General features: G+C 44.1%; 1 protein-coding gene across 2 annotated transcripts in view; it reads left to right on the forward strand.

The window, feature by feature from the left end:
- LOC124011193 (E3 ubiquitin-protein ligase TRIM37-like) overlaps nt 1-20,277 on the forward strand; it is a 38,445-nt gene that overhangs the window by 2,371 nt on the left and 15,797 nt on the right. For both annotated transcript variants that reach the window (XM_046324307.1, XM_046324313.1), the window contains exons 3-17: nt 2,595-2,696; nt 5,391-5,431; nt 6,081-6,197; nt 11,049-11,136; nt 11,255-11,377; nt 11,632-11,755; nt 11,860-11,927; nt 14,771-14,895; nt 15,329-15,379; nt 15,728-15,809; nt 17,097-17,173; nt 17,251-17,430; nt 17,538-17,652; nt 17,748-17,966; nt 18,892-19,028. In XM_046324307.1, the coding sequence (XP_046180263.1) occupies nt 2,595-2,696; nt 5,391-5,431; nt 6,081-6,197; nt 11,049-11,136; nt 11,255-11,377; nt 11,632-11,755; nt 11,860-11,927; nt 14,771-14,895; nt 15,329-15,379; nt 15,728-15,809; nt 17,097-17,173; nt 17,251-17,430; nt 17,538-17,652; nt 17,748-17,966; nt 18,892-19,028 (1,649 nt within the window). The remainder of the gene's footprint in view (nt 1-2,594; nt 2,697-5,390; nt 5,432-6,080; nt 6,198-11,048; nt 11,137-11,254; nt 11,378-11,631; nt 11,756-11,859; nt 11,928-14,770; nt 14,896-15,328; nt 15,380-15,727; nt 15,810-17,096; nt 17,174-17,250; nt 17,431-17,537; nt 17,653-17,747; nt 17,967-18,891; nt 19,029-20,277) is intronic.

A 20,277-nucleotide genomic window follows, 5' to 3' on the forward strand; every position in this document is an offset into this window, starting at 1 on the left:
ACATGCAGAGATGCGATTTGCCACCTGGTCATCGGAAGGGGGAAAGGAGAAGATTAATTGTGTGTCGTCTGCATAGCAATGATAGAAGAGACCATGTGAGGTTATGACAGAGCCAAGTGACTTGGTGTATAGCGAGAATAGGAGAGGGCCTAGAACAGAGCCCTGGGGGACACCAGTGGTGAGAGTGCGTGGTGAGGAGACAGATTCTCGCCACGCCACCTGGTAGGAGCGACCTGTCAGGTAGGACGCAATCCAAGCGTGGGCCGCGCCGGAGATGCCCAACTCGGAGAGGGTGGAGAGGAGGATCTGATGGTTCACAGTATCGAAGGCAGCCGATAGATCTAGAAGGATCAGAGCAGAGGAGAGAGAGTTAGCTTTAGCAGTGCGGAGCGCCTCCGTGATACAGAGGAGAGCAGTCTCAGTTGAATGACTAGTCTTGAAACCTGACTGATTTGGATCAAGAAGGACATTCAGAGATATAGCGGGAGAGCTGGCCAAGGACGGCACGTTCAAGAGTTTTGGAGAGAAAAGAAAGAAGGGATATTGGTCTGTAGTTGTTGACATCGGAGGGATCGAGTGTAGGTTTTTTCAGAAGGGGTGCAACTCTCGCTCTCTTGAAGACTGAAGGGACGTAGCCAGCGGTCAGGGATGAGTTGATGGCGAGGTGAGGTAAGGGAGAAGGTCTCCGGAAATGGTCTGGAGAAGAGAGGAGGGGATAGGGTCAAGCGGGCAGGTTGTTGGGCGGCCGGCCGTCACAAGACGCGAGATTTCATCTGGAGAGAGAGGGGAGAAAGTGGTCAGAGCACAGGGTAGGGCAGTGTGAGCAGAACCAGCGGTGTCGTTTGACTTAGCAAACGAGGATCGGATGTCGTCGACCTTCTTTTCAAAATGGTTGACGAAGTCATCTGCAGAGAGGGAGGAGGGGGGGGGGAGGATTCAGGAGGGAGGAGAAGGTGGCAAAGAGATTCCTAGGGTTAGATGCAGATGCTTGGAATTTAGAGTGGTAGAAAGTGGCTTTAGCAGCAGAGACAGAGGAGGAAAATGTAGAGAGGAGGGAGTGAAAGGATGCCAGGTCCGCAGGGCACCATTTAGTCGGGCTGATTGAGGTAGTATGTACAAGTAGATATGGCTAAAGTGACTATGCATATATGATAAACAGAGAGTAGCAGCAGCGTAAGAGGGGCTGTGGGGGGGTGCACACAATGCAAATAGTCCGGGTAGCCATTTGATTACCTGTTCAGGAGTCTTATGGCTTGGAGGTAAAAATTGTTGAGAAGACTTTTTGTCCTAGACTTGGCTCTCTGGTACCGCTTGCCATGAGGTAGAAGAGAGAACAGTCTATGGCTGGGGTCTTTGACTATTTTTAGGGCCTTCCTCTGACACTGCATGGTGTAGAGGTCGTGGATGGCAGACAGCTTAGCCCCAGTGATGTACTGGGCCGTACGCACTACCCGCAACCAGTCAGGATTCTCTCGATGGTGCAGCTGTAGAACCTTTTGAGGATCTGAGGACTCATGCCAAATCTTTTTAGTTTCCTGAGTGGGAATAGGATTCGTCGTGCCCTCTTCATGACTGTCTTGGTGTGTGTGGACCATTCTAGTTTGTTGTGGATGTGGACACCAAGGAACTTGAAGATCTCAAACTGCTCCACTACAGCCCCGTCAATGAGAATGGGGGCATTCTCGCTCCTCCTTTTCCTGTAGTCCACAATAATCTTCTTAATCTTGGTTACATTGAGGGATAGGTTGTTATTCTGGCACCACCCGGCCAGGTCTCTGACATCCTCCCTATAGGCTGTCTCATCGTTGTCGGTGATCTGGCCTACCACTGTTGTGTCGTCGGCAAACTTAATGATGGTGTTGAAGTTGTGCCTGGCCATGCAGTCGTGGGTGAACAGGGAGTACAGGAAGGGACTGAGCACGCACCCCTGAGGGGCTCCAGTGTTGAGGATCAGCGTGGCAATGTGTTGCTACCTACCCTCACCACCTGGGGGTGGCCTGTCAGGAAGTCCAGGATCCAGCTGCAGAGGAAGGTGTTTAGTCCCAGGATCCTTAGCTTAGTGATGAGCTTTGAGGGCACTATGGTGTTGAACGCTGAGCTGTAGTCAATGAATAGCGTTCTCACATAGGTGTTTCTTTTGTCCAGGTGAGAAAGGGCTGTGTGGAGTGCAATAGAGATTGCATCATCTGTGGATCTGTTGGGGCGTTATGCAAATTGGAATGGGTCCAGGATTTCTGGGATAATGGTGTTGATGTGAGCCATTAACAGCCTTTCAAAGCACTTCAGGGCTACGGATGTGAGTGCAATGGGTCTGTAGTAATTTAGGCAGATTGCTTTCGTGTTCTTGGGCACATGGACTATGGTGGTCTGCTTGAAACATGTTGGTATTACGGACTTAATCAGGGACATGTTGAAAATATCAGTGAAGACACCTGCCAGTTGACTGTTTCTAAATATACAGAAAATATTTAAAGTTAGGCCTTTATTAATGTAATGTATCATACACCACATTTGAGCCTACTGATTCCTGTCCATGTGTATAATGGTTCCAGTCTTGCTTTGATAATATTTAAGACTTCTATCTTGCCACACAGAGTATTGCGGAGGTGTTCCGCTGTTTCATCTGTATGGAGAAGCTGAGGGATGCTCGGCTCTGCCCCCACTGCTCCAAACTCTGCTGCTTCAGCTGCATACGGGTGAGTGACATGTTGCCACGGGCAACGAGACTAGCTTGTTAGCGTAACACTTCACAGCTGGCATGTCAGGACGCTAACGTCCAGTGAAAGTGCAGGGCGCCAAATTCAAACAGAAATATTATAATTAAAATTCCTCAAACATACATTAATTATACACCATTTTAGAGATAAACTTGTTGTTAATCCCACTACAGTGTCCGATTTCAAAAAGGCTTTACGACAAAAGCATACCATGCGATTATGTTAGGTCTGCACCTAGTCACAAAAAACACACCCATTTTTCCAGCCAAAGAGAGGAGTCACAAAAAGCAGAAAGAGATCAAATTAATCACTAACCTTTGATGATCTTCATCAGATGACACTCATAGGACTTCATGTTACACAATACATGTATGTTTTGTTCGATAAAGTTAATATTTATATCCAAAAATCTCTGTTTACATTGGTGCCTTATGTTTTACCTCAAACATCCGGTGAAAGAGCAGAGAACCATGTCAATTTATAGAAATACTCATCATAAATGTTGACAAATACAACTGGAAATACATACAATACAACTACGCATGGAATTAAAGATGTACTTCTCCTTAATGCAACCGCTGTGTCAGATTTCAAAAAAGCTTTACGGAAAAAGCACACCATGGAATAATCTGAGTACAGCGCTCGAGACCAAAACAAGCAATACAGATACCCGCCATGTTATGAAGTCAACAAAAGTCAGAAATGGCATTATAAATATTCACTGACCTTTGATCGTCATCAGAATGCACTCCCAGGAATCCCAGTTCCACAATAAATGGTAGTTTTGTTCGATAAAGTCCATTTATGTCCAAATACCTCCTTTTTGATCGCACATTTAGTACAGTAATCCAAATGCGCAGGCACTAGGTCTAGGCAAAGTCAAAAAAGTTACATTACAGTTTGTAGAAACATGTCAAACAATGTATATAATCAATCTTTAGGATGTTTTTATCAAATCTTCAATAATGTTTCAACCGGAGAATTCCTTTGTCTTTAGAAATGAAAGGGAACGGAGCTAACTCTCACGGGCGTGCGCCTGACTGAGCACATGGCCGTCTGGCAAACCCATGACTCAATCAGCTCTCATTCTCTCCCACTTCACAGTAGAAGTCTGAAAGAAGTTTCCAAAGACTGTTGACATCTAGTGGAAGCCTTAGGGAGTGCAATATGACCCCACAGACACTGTATATTGGATAGGCTAAGACTTGAAAACCTACAAACCTCCCACTTCCTGGTTGGATTTTTTTCTCAGGTTTTTGCCCGCCATATGAGTTCTGTTATACTCACAGACATCATTCAAACTGTTTTAGAAACTTCGGAGTGTTTTATATCCAAATATGCATATCCTAGCATCTGGACCTGAGTAGCAGGCAGTTTACTCTGGGTACACTTTTCATCCGGATGTGAAAATACTACTCCCTACCCCAAAGATGTTAACCTCTTACCTCCACCCGACACGCAGGCGTCCCATCAAGACATCTGGAAATGCAAATGCGCTACGCTAAATGCTAACAGCACTCGTTAAAACTCAGACGTTCATTAAAATACACATGCAGGGTACTGAATTAAAGCTACACTCGTTGTGAATCCATCCAAAAAGTCCGATTTTTAAAATACTTTTCGGCGAAAGCATGAGAAGCTATTATCTGATAGCATGCAACACCCCTAAAGACCCGCAGGGGACGTAAACAAAATAATTAGCATAGTCGGCGCTACACAAAATGCAGAAATAAAATATAAAACATTCATTACCTTTGACCATCTTCTTTGTTGGCACTCCTAGATGTCCCATAAACATCACTATTGGGTCTTTTTTTCCGATTAAATCGGTCCATATATAGCCTAGATATCGATCTATGAAGACTGTGTGATCAAGGAAAAAAACTGTTTTATAACGCAATGTCATTTTTTTAAATTAAAAAAGTTGACGATAAACTTTCACAAAACACTTCGAAATACTTTTGTAATGCAACTTTAGGTATTAGTAAACGTTAATAATTGATCAAATTGATCACGAGGCGATGTATATTCTATAGCTGTACGTCTTGAAATAATGTCCGGATTAATCTCAACCAAAATATCCGGTCGGAGACCGGAAGAAATGGGCTGCCTCTTGTACGTTTGACCAAGAAACAAATCCTAGGCAAATGACAAGACTGTTGACATCGTGTGGAAGCTGTAGGTATTGCAACCTCTGCTCCAGGTAATGTGGTTTCTATTCAACAATATATTCAAGTGGCGCATTGATATATTTTTCAGTGATCAGATTTTCCTGTGCTTTTCGATGAAACGCACGTTCTGTTAGTCACAGCCGTGATTTAACCAGTTTTAGAAACGTCTGAGTGTTTTCTATCCACACATACTAATCATATGCATATACTATATTCCTGGCATGAGTAGCAGGGCGCTGAAATGTTGCGATTTTTAACAGAATGTTCGAAAAAGTAGAGGGTAGGATCAACCGGTTAAGGGAAAACCAATATTCCACTGTCATTATAGCATTATTTTAACGTATAGAACAATTCTCATTACAGTGTTTACTTTGAAGTGTCAGGCTACAAATATAGGAATTTGAGGCAGTCATGGGTGTTAGGCATCCTGTAAAAACCTATACATCTATACAGTGTTACAACCTCATCTGCAATGCTGACATGTAACCTCTTTTATTGACAGCGCTGGTTGACTGAGCAGAGAGCCCAATGCCCACACTGTCGGTAAGCCCTTCTGTGTTTGAACACAGTACTTAGTATTGCTGGCAGGGACTAGGGAAAGGGGGGGATACTTAGTCAGTTGCTCAACCGAAATATGTCTTCCGCATTTAACCCAACCCCTCTGAATCAGAGAGGTACGGGTGCTGCCTTAATAGACATCCATGTTATTCGGTGCCTGGGGAACAATTGTTGTTGTTGGGGGTTAGCTGCCTTGCTCAAGGGCAGAACGGCAGATTTTTCAACCTTGCTGGCTCGGGATTCGAAACGTCGACCTTTCAGTTACTGGCCCAACGCTCTAACCGCTAGGTTAAATGCAGCGGGGGTTAGCCTACTACTGATTATGTTCCAGAACAACCTTTTTAGAATTCAGGTAGCAGAGTTAAGAGTAAATCGGGGGAATACGGTATAGATTTCCCCAAAAATTCACAGTGAGGACTGATCTAATGCCAGTATTAATGATACTAAAAGAAACGTTTTTAAATAAATCTTAAGGAATACTGAACTTTGAGATCTGTATGTAACTGTTCCTTTGTCCAAATTGTTTGATTTAGATGGTTTTGGATAGACTTAGGCTGTAGCCACCATTTAGGGGACATTATTTTTCAAGACCGATCATGTCTATGTATGACTGTGTGTGTGTGTCTGTCTCCAGGGCACCACTGCAGCTGCGGGAGTTGGTGAACTGCCGCTGGGCTGAAGAGGTTACCCAGCAGCTGGACACCCTGCAGCTCTGCAATCTCTCCAAACACGAGGAGAACGACAAGGACAAGTGAGCCCCAGCATCCCTCCTTTCTATCCCTCGCTCCCCTTTGACCCATTCATCACTACCACATCTTTCTTTCTCTCTGTCTCTCTCTCTCTGCCCTCGCTCCCCCTCTCTATCCATACCCTATATTTCTGTTAGAATTGAAGACCTCAAACACAACCTGGGCCCCATTAAACTAAATGTGGTATGAGGCAAAAGCAACCTAGGACAATGTGTCCTTTCAGCTTAGAAATGTGAAAGGCCCAGCACATTGTAAAGTGGGCTGAGTTTATACATGGCGTGTTGTTTGGCTCTAGTTTTCCATCCAATTTGAAAGTGAATATTCTAAAATCGGCATAAAAAGTTTTCCCACGAGTTGTGTTCCATTCAAACAAACTTGTTTCGGATAAAAAGTCTCATGACGAAGTTCACAAAATAGCTCTTAGTCGTATAAGATATTTTTTGTAGAGGTGGGGTTTTCTGGTGTTTTCGGAAGATGGGCAGGGACTCTGCTGTCCTAGCTTCAGGGGGAAGCTGGCTCCATCATTGGTGTGCCAGAACAGAGAAGAGCTTGGACTGGGCAGAGCGGGAGCTGCCTTCCTGTGGGGATGGGAGGGCCAAGAGACCAGAGGTGGCAGAACTGAGTGCTCGGGTTGAGGTGTAGGGTTTGAGCATAGCCTGGAGGTAGGGAGGGGCAGTTCCTCTTGTTGCTCTGGAGACAGGCACTATGGTCTTGTAGTGGATGCGACCTTTGACTGGAAGCCAATGGAGTGTGTGGAGGAGCTGGGTGACATGGGAGAACTTGGGAAGGTTGAAAACAAGGCGGGCTGCAGCGTTCTGGATAAGTTGCAAGGGTTTGATGGCACAAGCGGGGAGCCAAGCCAACAGCCAGTTGCACTAGTCCAGACTTGAGATGACAAGTGCCTGGATTAGGACTGACTGAGGTAGGTTTGTAGAGCTTGAACTTGCAGGAGCATGGTACTGCTTTGATGTTTGCAGAGAACGACAGGGTGTTGTCCAGGGTCATTCCATGGTTCTCAGTACTCTGGGAGGGCGACACTGTGGAGAAGTCAACTATGATGGAGTGGTCTTTGAGCGGGCAAGCCTTCCTCGGGAGGAAGAGCAGCTCAGTCTTTTCGAGCTTGAGGTGGTGGGCTGACATCCAATCTGAGATATCTTCCAGGCACGCAGAGATGCGTCACCTGGGTCTCAGAAGAGGGGAAGGAGAAAAGTAGTTGAATGTCATCCGCATAGCAATGATAGGAGACACCATGTGAGGATATGACTGAGCCGAGTGACTTGGTCTATATAGAGAAGAGGGCCTAGAACCGAGCCCTGGGGGACACCAGTAGTGAGAATATGTGGTGCAGACACCAGTAGTGAGAATATGTGGTGCAGACACAGATCCTCTCCACGTTGCCTGGTTGGAGCGGCTTGCCAGGTACGATGCAATCCAAGGGTGTGTAGCACTGGAGACGTCCAGCCCTGAGTGGGTGGAGACAAGAGGATCTGATGGTTCACTGTGTCGAAGGCAGTGGATAGATCTAGGAGGATGAGAACAGAGTCTGCTTTGGCAGTGCGGAGAGCCTCCACGCAGAGGATCAGTCTCGGTTGAGTGACCCGTCATGAAGCCTGACTTTTTATTTTATTAGGCAAGTCAGTTAAGATCAAATTCTTATTTACAATGAAGGCCTGGGAACAGTAGGTTAACTGCCTTGTTCAGGGGCAGAACAACATATTTTTTACTTTGTCAGCTCAGGGATTCGATCTAGCAACCTTTTGGTTACTGGCCCAACGTCAAGAAGAGCATCCTGAGCGCGATAAGAGTTGATCAGAGGCAGCACACGAGTGTTTTGAAAAAGGGATACAGGTCCATAGTTTTTTGCATCACGACTCGAGTGTTGGTTTTTTGAGGAGGGGAGCATTCTGGCCATTTTGAAGTCAAGAGGGGACGCAGTCAGGGATGAGGGAAATTATGAATGGAATTAGGTCTCCAGAGATAGGGTCAAGCTGGCAGGTTGTCGGGCGGTCAGACCTCAGTCACAATATTTCATCTGGAGAGAGTGGGGAGAAGGAGGTGAAGGCGTAGGGTAGTTCCGTGTGAGTGGGACCAGTGGACTCAATAGGCTGTGATTGAGGAGCGGATGTCATAAACCTATTCAGTGGTTGACAGTCATCCACAGGGAAGGAGGGGTGTAGGATTTAAGGAGTGAAGAGAAGGTGGAAAAGAGTTTCCTGGGGCTAAAGGAAGAAGCTTGAAATTTAGAGTGATAGTGGCTCTAGCAACAGATGCAGAGCAAGAGAAGATAAAGAAGAGAGAGTGAAAGGATGATAGGTCCTCCGAATGTTTAGATTTCCAGTGCGAGTCATAAGATGTGGAAAGGGGGAGGGTAGGGTCAAAGAGGCTGAGTGGCTAGGAAAGGGAGACAGTGGGGGAGGGAATTGTAGTGAGATTTGTAGGCTAACAGCCACTAGTAAAGATGAGATCAAGAAAATTGCCTGTCTTGTGAGTTGGAAGGGATTGGAAAAGGGTGAGGTCAAAAGGCAAGGAGGGGAAAGCGAGCGTTGAAAAGAAACTCATTAAAGGCATACATCGGGAGGTTGAAGTTGCCAAGTACTAAGAGCAGTGAGCCATCATCAGGAAATGAGCTTATCAAGGTGTCAAGCTCATTGAGGAACTCTCCAAGTGCACTTGGAGGGCGATGGATGACAACAATGTTAAGCTTGAGTAGACAAGTGACAGCATGTCAATCTCTTCATTTGAATGCCAGGTGACGGAGGGGAAAAAGAGAATTTAGGAGAAATATAGGAGAAATTAATACCCCTATGCTACCACCGCGACGAACAGATGCTCTTGGACTATGAGGAAAAAACGTAGTCAGATGAAGAGAGCAGCTGGAGTAGCAGTGTTCTCTGGGGTGAAAAAATATATAAAGTCAAGGGATTGAAGGGCAGCATAGTGTGAGATTAACTTGGCGCTCTTGGCCGCAGATTGGCAGTTCCAACTGCTGCCAGGGACCCGCAATTCCACCTGGGTTGTACATGCAGGGTACACTACCATAATTGCTGGACTATTAAGCGCACCTGAATATAAACCGCACCCACTGAATTATAAAAAAATATGTATTTAGTACATAAATAAGCCGCACATGTCTATAAGCCGCAGGTGCCTACCGGTACATTGAAACAAATTAACTTTACACGGCCTTTAAACGAAACACAGCTTGTAACAAAAAAAATCATGGGTTTTAACGAAACACGGATTGTAACAAAAATTAAAACCGTAGCCTACCAAGCCTCCTCCTGTGCACTGAAACCACTGAAGTCATCTCCTTCGGTGTCGGAGTTGAATAGCCTCAGAATTGCTTCATCCGATGTTGGATCGTTTTCATTGTCGCTCTCGTCACTTTCATCCGGAGGCAAATACCCCGCTGAGCTCATGCTGCCCCTTCATCACGCAGCAGTCCAGCCTTTCGAAAACCGTTGATGATAGTGGATTTTTTGACAATGCTCCACGCTGTCAGGACCCACTGGCAGACTTGACCATAAGTTGCTCTTCGCATGCGGCCCGTTTTAGTGAAGGATTTCTCCCCACTTGTCATCCAAGCCTCCCACTGAACACGGAGCGCCACCTTAAATGCACGATTTACACTGATGTCGAGTGGCTGCAAATACTTTGGGCCATCTGCTGTTCTTCCCTCTGAAAGGTTTGTCTTTTTGCACAGAGTCAGTTCCTCACGCTGCTGTTTACAAAAGTCTTATAATCGACTCTTTAAGGCCAAGCTGCCATGCAGCAGCTCTATTTCCTTTTCCAACAGCCAGATCGATCGCCTTCAACTTGAAAGCTGCATCATATGCATTTCTCTGTCTTTGCCATGACAAAATTACTACCGTAATCAGAATGATGGGAAGTTTGAGCGCGCTCGATTTACGTCACATTATGTGACGGTGCTCAGTTTTTTGGCGGCGGCATGAATCTTGCGAAAGAGGGAGAAATCCATAAATTAGCCGCGTCATTGTATAAATGTATAAACCGCGAGGTTCAAAGTGTGGGAATAAAGTAGCGGCTTATAGTCCGGAAATTACGGTATATTAAAAGAGTTGAAGCCAAGTGGGGAGGGGGGGTGGAGGAGTCTGTAAAGCTTACAGGGAGAGGAGCGAACATGGAATAGAAAACACGCATAGTTGCCAAAGCTACAAAAGGGCTAAATGAGATCATCAGAAAATAACTTGGTAAGATTCTCAAGCGAGAGAGTGGTGTGGAGCCTTCCGAACACCTCGGCAGAGCAGTCTTTGTTTCGGGGACGAGACTGACTCGACCGCCGCTTACAGCTGCCGTTGAGAAAACAGGGGAGACTGAAGTACTAACACTTATTGCTGAATGCCTAGGAGAGGAGAAACCACTCCCCGTCCAATACAACCACTGATTACCAAAACAAGTCACAAATTGCCCTGCCACTTAGATTTGTCAAGAACCATCTGCAAGTTTTGAGCAGTCGCAGTTCACACACCAAGTAGGCTAATGCGAAGACGGGCAGCACTTAAAATAATGTCCTAGCAAGCAAAAAGAGAGTACTAGACAACAGATAAAAAATGATACTTATCACTCCTGGAGATATCAGGAGTCCTCTAGCTATAGAATGAAGCACTTGTTGCATAATCTATTTCACCAGCAAAAAAATTGCCCACATTGTCAAGCGTGTTTTGTTCGACAATTTGAATTTCCATCAGGCCTGTCGTGACATTTTTTTTGTCCGACATGTACTATACTCGCAATAAAAGGTTGGATCGAAACCTGCTTAATGTGACTTAAAATGTGTTGAAAAGAGATTCCAGAGGGTCTAGATGTGTCAGTTTTCTATGGTTTGTCTACAGGTGTGAGAACCACCATGAGAAACTCAGTGTGTTCTGCTGGACCTGTAAGAAGTGCATCTGCCACCAATGTGCTCTGTGGGGAGGCATGGTAAGTGGCCCACAGAGGAGTATTCTCAGTCAAGCCCCACATCCCTTTGGTATAACAAAACAAGTGCTCAGTCAGTCCATTCCTGTATTTTGATCTTCACCCCTTTTCCTTCCCCAAGCATGGCGGCCACACCTTCAAGCCTCTGGCTGAGATCTACGAGCAGCACGTGTCCAAGGTGAACGAGGAGGTGGCCAAGCTCCGCCGCCGCCTTATGGAGCTCATCAGCTTGGTGCAGGAGGTGGTGAGGGGCACTTTTTCTTTTTAGCTTGGTTAGAAGCACACATGAGAAAATAGTATCAATATCACTACTGCACACTGCTGAATTTTGCCACTAGATGGCACAAGGGCACTACAGCTAATTTGCCTCTGTTGTGATGGGATGCCTCCTCCACTCTATCCCTCTGAGATGACAGATGAAGTTACCGTTCCACCAAAATACATTATAATGCCGCAACCGTCTGCCTTAATTCAACATATGTTTTCGGGTTCTCTCAGGAGAGGAACGTGGAAGCAGTGCGAGGGGCCAAAGACGAGCGAGTGCGAGAGATTCGTAATGCAGTAGAGATGATGATTGCCCGTCTCGACAACCAGCTCAAAAACAAACTCATCACCCTCATGGGTATGCAAATTTCATGACACCATTTGTGTTTCTCTCTTGTCACTGTAATGCCCTTCTATGTCACTAAAATATTATTTTTATATGAAAATGTCCTCTCCCAACAGGTCAGAAGACTTCCCTCACCCAAGAGACTGAGCTACTGGAGTCTCTCCTGCAGGAGGTGGAACATCAGGTATGTGGACTTGCACCATTTAAAAAATATTTAACACCAGGAATGCTGTAGGTAGCACTACAAGTGGATTGGAATGTGTTGTACCTGCTTGAGAGGGTGTATTTCTTGCAGGACATACTGTGTTGTCTTGTGGTTTGTGGAGGCAGGTCTTTAGGAGGAGAGTGGGAAGTGAGTGTTTTCGGTGGCAGTCTGGCACGCCACACCGCACAGCACTCTGGGTTAGAGGTCGACCGATTAATCAGAATGGCTGATTTAATTAGGGCCGTTTTCATAACAATCGGTAATCGTCATTTTTGGACACCGATCATGGCAGATTACATTGCACTCCGCGAGGAGACTGCATGGCAGGCTGGATACCTCTTATGCGAGTGCAACAAGGAGCCAAGGTAAGGTTAGCTAGCATTAAAAATATTTTCTTAAAAAAACAATCAATCTTAACATAATCATTAGTTAACTACATACACATGGTTGATGATATTACTAGTTTATCTAGCTTGTCCTGTATTGCATATAATCGATGCGGTGCCTGCATATAATCGATGCGGTGTTTATCATTGAATCATAGCCTACTTCACCAAACGGATTATTATATAACCATAAACATCAACACCTTGCTTAAAATCAATACACAATTATATATTTTAGTTAATATTTCCTGCTTACATGAATATCTTTTAACTAGGTCAATTGTGTCACTTCTCTTGCGTTCTGTGCAACAGAGACAGGGTATTTGCAGCAGTTTGGGCTGCCTGGCTCGTTGCGAACTGTGTGAAGACTATTTATTCCTAACAAAGACAGCCAACTTTGCCAAACGGTGGATGATTTAACAAAAGTGCCTTTGCGAAAAAAGCACAATTGTTGCACGAATGTACTTAACCATAAACATCAACGGCTTTCTTAAAATCAATACACAGAAGTATATTTTATTAAATCTGCATATTTAGTTAAATAATCCAGGTTAGCAGGCAATATTAAACTAGGGAAATTGTCACTTCTCTTGCGTTCATTGCACGCAGAGTCAGGGTATATGCAACAGTTTGGGCTGCCTGGCTCGTTGCGAACTAATTTGCCAGAATTTTACGTAATTATGACTTAACATTGAAGGTTGTGCAATGTAACAGGAATATTTACACTTATGGATGCCACCCGTTAGATAAAATACGGAACTGTTACGTAATTTCACTGAAAGAATAAACGTTTTGTTTTCGAAATGATAGTTTCCGGATTCGACCATATTAATGACCTAATGCTCGTATTTCTGTGTTATTATATTATAACTAAGTCTATAATTTGATATTTGATCGAGCAGTCTGACTGAGCGGTGGTAGGCAGCAGCAGGCTCGTAAGCATTCATTCAAACAGCACTTTTGTGCGTTTGTTAGCAGCTCTTCGCTATGCTTCAAGCATTGAGCTGTTTATGACTTCAAGCCTATCAACTCCGGAGCTAGTTAGCGGGGTGCGCGCTAATAGCGTTTCAATCGGTGGTGTCACTCGCTCTGAGAACTTGAAGTAGTTGTTCCCCTTGCTCTGCAAGGGCTGCGGCTCTTGTGGAGCGATGGGTAACGATGCTTCGAGGGTAGCTGTTGTCAATGTGTTCCTGGTTCGAGCCCAGGTAGGGGCGAGGAGAGGGACGGAAGCTATACAGTTACACTGGCAATACTAAAGTGCCTATAAGAACGTCCAATAGTCAAAGGTATATGAAATACAATTGGTATAGAGAGAAATAGTCCTATAATAACTACAACCTAAAACTTCTTACCTGGGAATATTGAAGACTCATGTTAAAAGGAACCACCAGCTTTCATATGTTCTGAGCAAGGAACTTAAACGTTAGCTTTTTTACACGGCACATATTGCATTTTTACTTTCTTCTCCAACACTTTGTTTTTGCATTATTTAAACCAAATTGAACATGTTTGATTATTTATTTGAGGCTAAATTGATTTTATTAATGTATTATATTAATTAAACTAAAAGTGTTCATTCATTATTGTTGTAATTGTCATTATTACAAATAAATACATTTTTAATCTGTATCTGCTTTTCTTGGTCCTCCAATAGTGTTGAAAAATCATAATCGGTCGACCTCTACTCTGGGTAGCAGGAAGCTGAGCGAGAGGAGGCACTGAGCCACCAATTGTCTAGAGGCTTTCTGTCTTTTCATATCCTCTTCATCTGCACTTGCCCTGAACAGACAGGATGGTCAAAGCAGTGATGTTCATGACCACAATGTGCTTTCACCTGTCCAGTTCTTTCACATCAGTGCAGATAAAGAAAGGGAGAAAAGGATAGGAAGCAACTTCAGACTACTGATATTCACTTTTTGTTTTCTGAGCAAACTGATTTGAAACTTTAAGAAACCAGGTGCGTTCTCCCTGATTTGAAACTTGTGAAAAACACCAAGATTTTATGGTGAGATGAGTCAACGATTGACAAGAGCTTGATGATCCTGGCCATTTCACAGGCCAGAGATTTTTTTATTTCAAAACAGCCTAAATTCAATGGTCACCAGTGCCCTGAGAGAATGGGTGTCCTGGCTTCAACTGTTCACACATTCTGCCATGTATATCTTTCAAGACTTTTCTTAGGGTCTTGTAATGCTTTTTACATTGTCTTTCCTCAAATGACTATCAGCTGTTCTCAAACCTTCACACATGTGTTTTCTTATGAATTCACCTCTCTGAAGTCACAACCTAGGCTTTTTCATCGCCTGTCAAACTTTACCTTGAGTGCGTCATGCCTCCAGTGAAATGCGATGTGTTAAGAGTGAGGGTGAAGGGGGAGTGGTGGTCAGGTGTTGCTCTGCAAAGTTCTTCAATTGTGTGTGGTTCTCTGCCCTACAGCTGCGCTCCTGCAGTAAGAGCGAGTTGATCTCCAAGAGCCCAGAGATCCTGCTGATGTTCCAGCAGGTTCACCGCAAGCCCATGCAGTCCTTTGTCACCACTCCAGTCCCCCCCGACTTCACCAGGTAACATACTAACTAAACCTACTTCACTAAACCATTACTGTACCTGCACACCTTTCTAGGTACTGTACTAAACCACAGATCCTGTGACTAGAGAGCTTGATTTAACTGTCCCACTGGATGTCATAAGGTGAATGCACCAATTTGTAAGTCGCTCTGGATAAGAGCCTCTGCTAAATGACTTAAATGTAAATGTAAGAAAAAATGCTCTGGACCCTCTTTTTAGACTGTTGTAGCTGTGTTTTTTAAATGTTTTAAATTGTTTAAATTGTCGAGAAAAGAGGATCCACTTTTAGATATAGATGTTCAATTTTGTATGGTTAGATATACATTTCCATTTGGATTATTCATAATGCAGCAAGATATTGTTATGCTTTTAATGGATATTTCATGACATTGAGAAGTGTAATTACGGAACAACTTTCTCTCTCCACAGTGAGCTGGTTCCTGCCTATGACTCAAGCACTTTTGTTCTGGCCAACTTCAGGTAGTCTTGAAATTGTTTGGATATGAGCTTGTGTATGCACAAGGCATAGAAATCGACAGTCTTTGAACATCAAACAAAACATCTTTTAGCTTCTGTTTCTTGGAAAATAGTACAAAGTACCCCATTGGGTTGCTCATACTTTATTTGGGGTTGCCAGGTCCAAGGCTCTGATTAAGTGCTTATGTTTCAGCTGCTAATTAAGGCAACCAGGGACACGTCGGCCCATGATGAGCAATTTCTCTCTCGTTGTGACACTTCACCAAGAAGCAGTTGAAATTGTATTTTTTAATGAATGGGTTCCTCTTATCTGACTTGTTTTTCTGCCTGTGTGTTGCGTTGTCCTTACAGCACCCTGAGACAGAGGGCAGATCCCGTCTATAGCCCCCCACTCCAGATATCTGGCATCTGCTGGAGACTCAAGGTTTATCCAGTGAGTAGACACCAACAATTGTGTGTTCTCTAATACTTAGTAGTAATTGCTACTAAACTACTAATGATCTCTTATGTTCATCGTATCTTACTCTAACTACTAGATTTGATATGTCACCTTTATCACAACTAAGTTGTCAATATTGGAGATTGTGAAAAACTCTCTGGTTTAATGTTCACCATAATTATGGGTTCAAGCAGTGACTGGTTTCTTCTGGTTTATTATTATTATACCGGTTCTTCTTACAGGGAAAATGTAACATGCAAATTCCTGTGAGATGGTAAGGTAGAGGGTGCAACTTGACATGATGATAAATGCCAATTGGCCACAAGGTGGTGCTATAACAGGCACTTGAAATTGCATACTCTGAAAGGTAATGCGCCTCACCCCATATAACCTAGGGTCCTGAAATTCAGTGCATAGGTCCCTCTTCTCACAAGGAACAAATTTGCGTCAAGGACCCAGCAGGTCCGTCATAATGGATTTTACAGCATTTTGAATTTTGTGAAAAACACTTAAATCACATATCCTCTGGGACCATCTGGATTAACCTTCACATGGCATCTATGGACCAAGGTCTCAACTGAATATTTTCCAGACTAGCATGTCAAACAACATGGTGCTACTGACCAATAAACATTATTGTGGGCATGGTCTGGCACATAAATGCATATAAATCAGACACTGATGATCGTATTGTAACAACTTGGTACATATGTCCCAAATATATGCAAGCACATTCAAATCGACCACATGATGATGCTCTAACGGGCACATGTTTATATCTCTTGATCTGTTTGAGTCAGAGTGATGAAATTTGGCATACATGTTCAGGGATATGAGTCTAGCTAAGCTGTAAATTATGGTTCAGTTTGGCCACATCGTAGCGCTGTTGGACAGGAAAAAACATTAATGCAAGCTCATTGGCTCATAGCCAATGAGCTTGCATGAAAAAAAATATATATATATTTTTTAAAGCGGCCATATTGTTTTAGCTGGAGTCCTGGAAAATATAGGATTTGAAGACATGGGTACATAGATGCTATGTACCAATCGGTCCATTTGGTTCTGGAGAAGAAGACGTGTAAAGTATTTAACTTTGAGAACTGGTGCTGCTCAATTAACCAAAATTGACCGATGTCGATTAAATTATTTGAATTCCATTTTGTTCAGTTTTCTGTCAACTCAATGTGAACATTTGCACAGTTTCTCTAGAGAGAAATCCGATCCAGCTTGAACCCCTGCTTGCTGCTTGCAGCTATATTGTGTGTTTGTTTTTCCATTCAGGATGGCAACGGTGTGGTGCGCGGCAACTATCTGTCCGTTTTCTTGGAACTATCTGCAGGACTCCCTGAAACCTCAAAGTATGTTTTTGTAAAATTATTGTCATTTTCATTTGAATTTATGTCACCTTCAACGTGTGTATTTTCTGTGTCTATAGATATGAGTACCGTGTGGAGATGGTCCATCAGGCCTCCAGTGACCCCACTAAGAACATCATCAGGGAGTTTGCATCAGACTTTGAGGTGGGGGAGTGCTGGGGCTACAATCGATTCTTCAGACTGGACCTGTTGGCCAGCGAGGGCTACCTCAACATGCAGACTGACACCCTGGTCCTCAGGTTACCACTAATACTAATAGAGAGAAAGATGCCATTTCTAACTCTGGGTTTAGTGTCTTCATTGGAGTCATTTTTGACTGCTGAGTTGACTTTTCTCCCCTGAACAGGTATCAGGTGCGTTCGCCCACCTTCTTCCAGAAGTGCAGAGACCAGTACTGGTACATCAGCCAGCTGGAGTCAGCCCAGTCCAGCTACATCCAGCAGATCAACAACCTCAAAGAGGTGTGGGTTTTAGATCACCACAAATTAATCTCTAATTAATCTAAACTAAAATGATTTGCGTTAACTCATTGCAAATTATTTCTCCATGTTGTCAGAGGCTGGCCATTGAGCTGTTCCGTAGGCAAAAGTCTCGTAGCTCGTCCCCTCCTGACCGGCGCCTGGGCACCTCGACCTCTGAGAGAGACTCCCGCTCAGGGAAAGATCCCATGGCTGAGGATGGCTGCCAGACCACTGCCACTGAGACCAAAGTGGAAGAGGACGAGGAGGAGGAGGAGGAGGAGGAGGAGGAGAAGACCCAGCACGATGACTCCAATGTGAGTCACTCATACATTAGCACTTTGTCATCATATTCATCCATATTCATGATGACCACAGAGGTTCACCCTGTATTGGTTCATATTTGTGATTCAAGATGGTGCACGCAACACATGATCATAGTACCCAAACACACTAATTAGAAACTCTTAAGTTTTATAGCTATGTAGGTCTCCGGCCCAATGGTCGAAACAGTTAAATGTTGTGTGGATACGATAGTCTCCTTTGTATTTACACAGGGGAGCAGCTTTGGTTTTAGAAATGGGAGAGGATATAATATATATATACACCGCTCGCTCGGAGACGTCCGCAGGGTTCTAAAGCACACCGTTGCCTCGTTTTGTATCACATTCCAATGATAAAACTGGGGGGGGGACAAAAATGTAATTTAAAATTGTGAGGGGGGGGGGAAGTATCCCCCCCATCCCCAGTGAAAGTTGCTCCCCTGTATTCACATAACCACTGGGGTCGAAACATTGTTACATAAAAATCCAGGAAGCATATAATATTTCTCAGATGAAAATGAATGGCATTATAAAAACAACCCGCCTATAGCACTGGACAAAATTAGATTTCAGAAACACTTAATCATTCTGCCCCTTTTCCACCTAAAATGTCTCTCGTCCTACTTAAGGGCTGACCTCAGCATGCATTATCATAAGGTGTCTCAAGAGGGAGATGGGGCACAATAGAGGAGAAATGCTTGCTGTGTCAGCAGCTGAGCTCTAGGCTGCATGTTGTCTGAACATTGCGCTAATGTTACATTAATGTTCAAGTATAGTTATGAGCTGTCTGATGGGGATTTTAAGCATGCACCATTTTATCAGATGAAGATCAAACACAGCAGAGTAGGAAAAGCTTTGTCAGAGGTTAAGCACGAAATGCTTTTATGTAAATGCTGCGCTAACGTTGTGGTGTGGTCAGGAGCTGTCTGATGGGGACTTGGAAGTGGACTGTCTGACGGGGGACGAGGAGGTGAACCCTCTGGATGGTAGCAGCACCTCGGGCAGCTCCACGGCAACGAGCAACACAGAGGAGAACGACATCGACGAGGAGACCATGTGAGTGACCTAGCGCCACTGTCACTCCTAACCACAGAGCTTTCTCTCTAGTTTTAGTCCCCCAATTATTTGGAGGGGGGGAAATGCAGGAATTATATCCACATCCTCAAATCGAACTTTATTTGTCACATGCTCCGAATACAACAGGTGTAGTAGACCTTACTGTGAAATACTTACTTACAAGCCCTAAACCAACAATGCAGTAAAAAAAGAGAGAAGAAATTATTTACCAAATAAACTAAAGTAAAATAACAATACAGAGGCTATATACAGGGGGTACCGGTATTGAGTTAATGTGCGGGGGTACAGGTTAGTTGAGGTAATTTGTACATGTAGGTAGGGGTAAAGTGACTGCATATATAATAACCAGCGAGTAGCAGCAGTGTAAAAACAAATGGATGGGGGGTCAATGTAAATAATCCAGTGGCCATTTTATTAATTGTTCAGCAGACTTATGGCTTGGGGGTAGAAGCTGTTAAAGGAGCCTTTTGGTCCTAGACTTGGCGCTCCGGTACCGCTTGCTGTGCAGTAGCAGAGAGAACAGTCCGACTTGGGTGACTGCCGTCTTTGGCAATTTTTGGGGCCTTTCTCTGACACTGTATAATATTATAACTCCTGGATGTCAGGAAGCTTTACCCCAGTGATGTACTGTGCCGTACTCACTGCCCTCTGTAGCGCCTTACGGTCAGATGCCGAGCAGTTGTCATGCCAGGCGGTGATGCAATCGGTCAGGATGCTCTCGATCATTACATCGATCTTATCATTACAATGACTTGTTTTGGTGTCCCTCTGTCCCAACCTGGAATGTGCTAGTTAGAAAGAGTGTAGTTTTGATATGAGTCGTGTATGTGTACTTCATCAACGTGTTTTCAAACCCCTGAGCCCGAAGAGACTGTGTGTGTGGAGTGAAGGGCTGTTGCTGGAGCCTTAGTCTAACATGTTCTTTCTCTTTCTTCTCCACCCCCTCACTGTGAGCTCACCAGATGAGCCATCAGTGAGTCATCACTGCTCCTCATACTGCCTGGCTGAGTGCAAAAAAACAACACGAAGCTCTCCAGCTCCAACCACGCACACTCATACACATACACTAGGGTTGAATATTTTCTAGAAAATCAACCAATTATCTTTCCTGGGAAAATTGCAACCCTATCACGGTATTCCCATTCAAACCGGAAATGCTATTTAAAAGCACATAACATCAGCGTAAAATATGGACAGGAATCTAATGGTTTCTTGTTGTAGTTGTCAC

The sequence above is a fragment of the Oncorhynchus gorbuscha genome, linkage group LG02 (assembly GCF_021184085.1).
Source record: "Oncorhynchus gorbuscha isolate QuinsamMale2020 ecotype Even-year linkage group LG02, OgorEven_v1.0, whole genome shotgun sequence".
Lineage (NCBI taxonomy): Eukaryota > Metazoa > Chordata > Actinopteri > Salmoniformes > Salmonidae > Oncorhynchus > Oncorhynchus gorbuscha.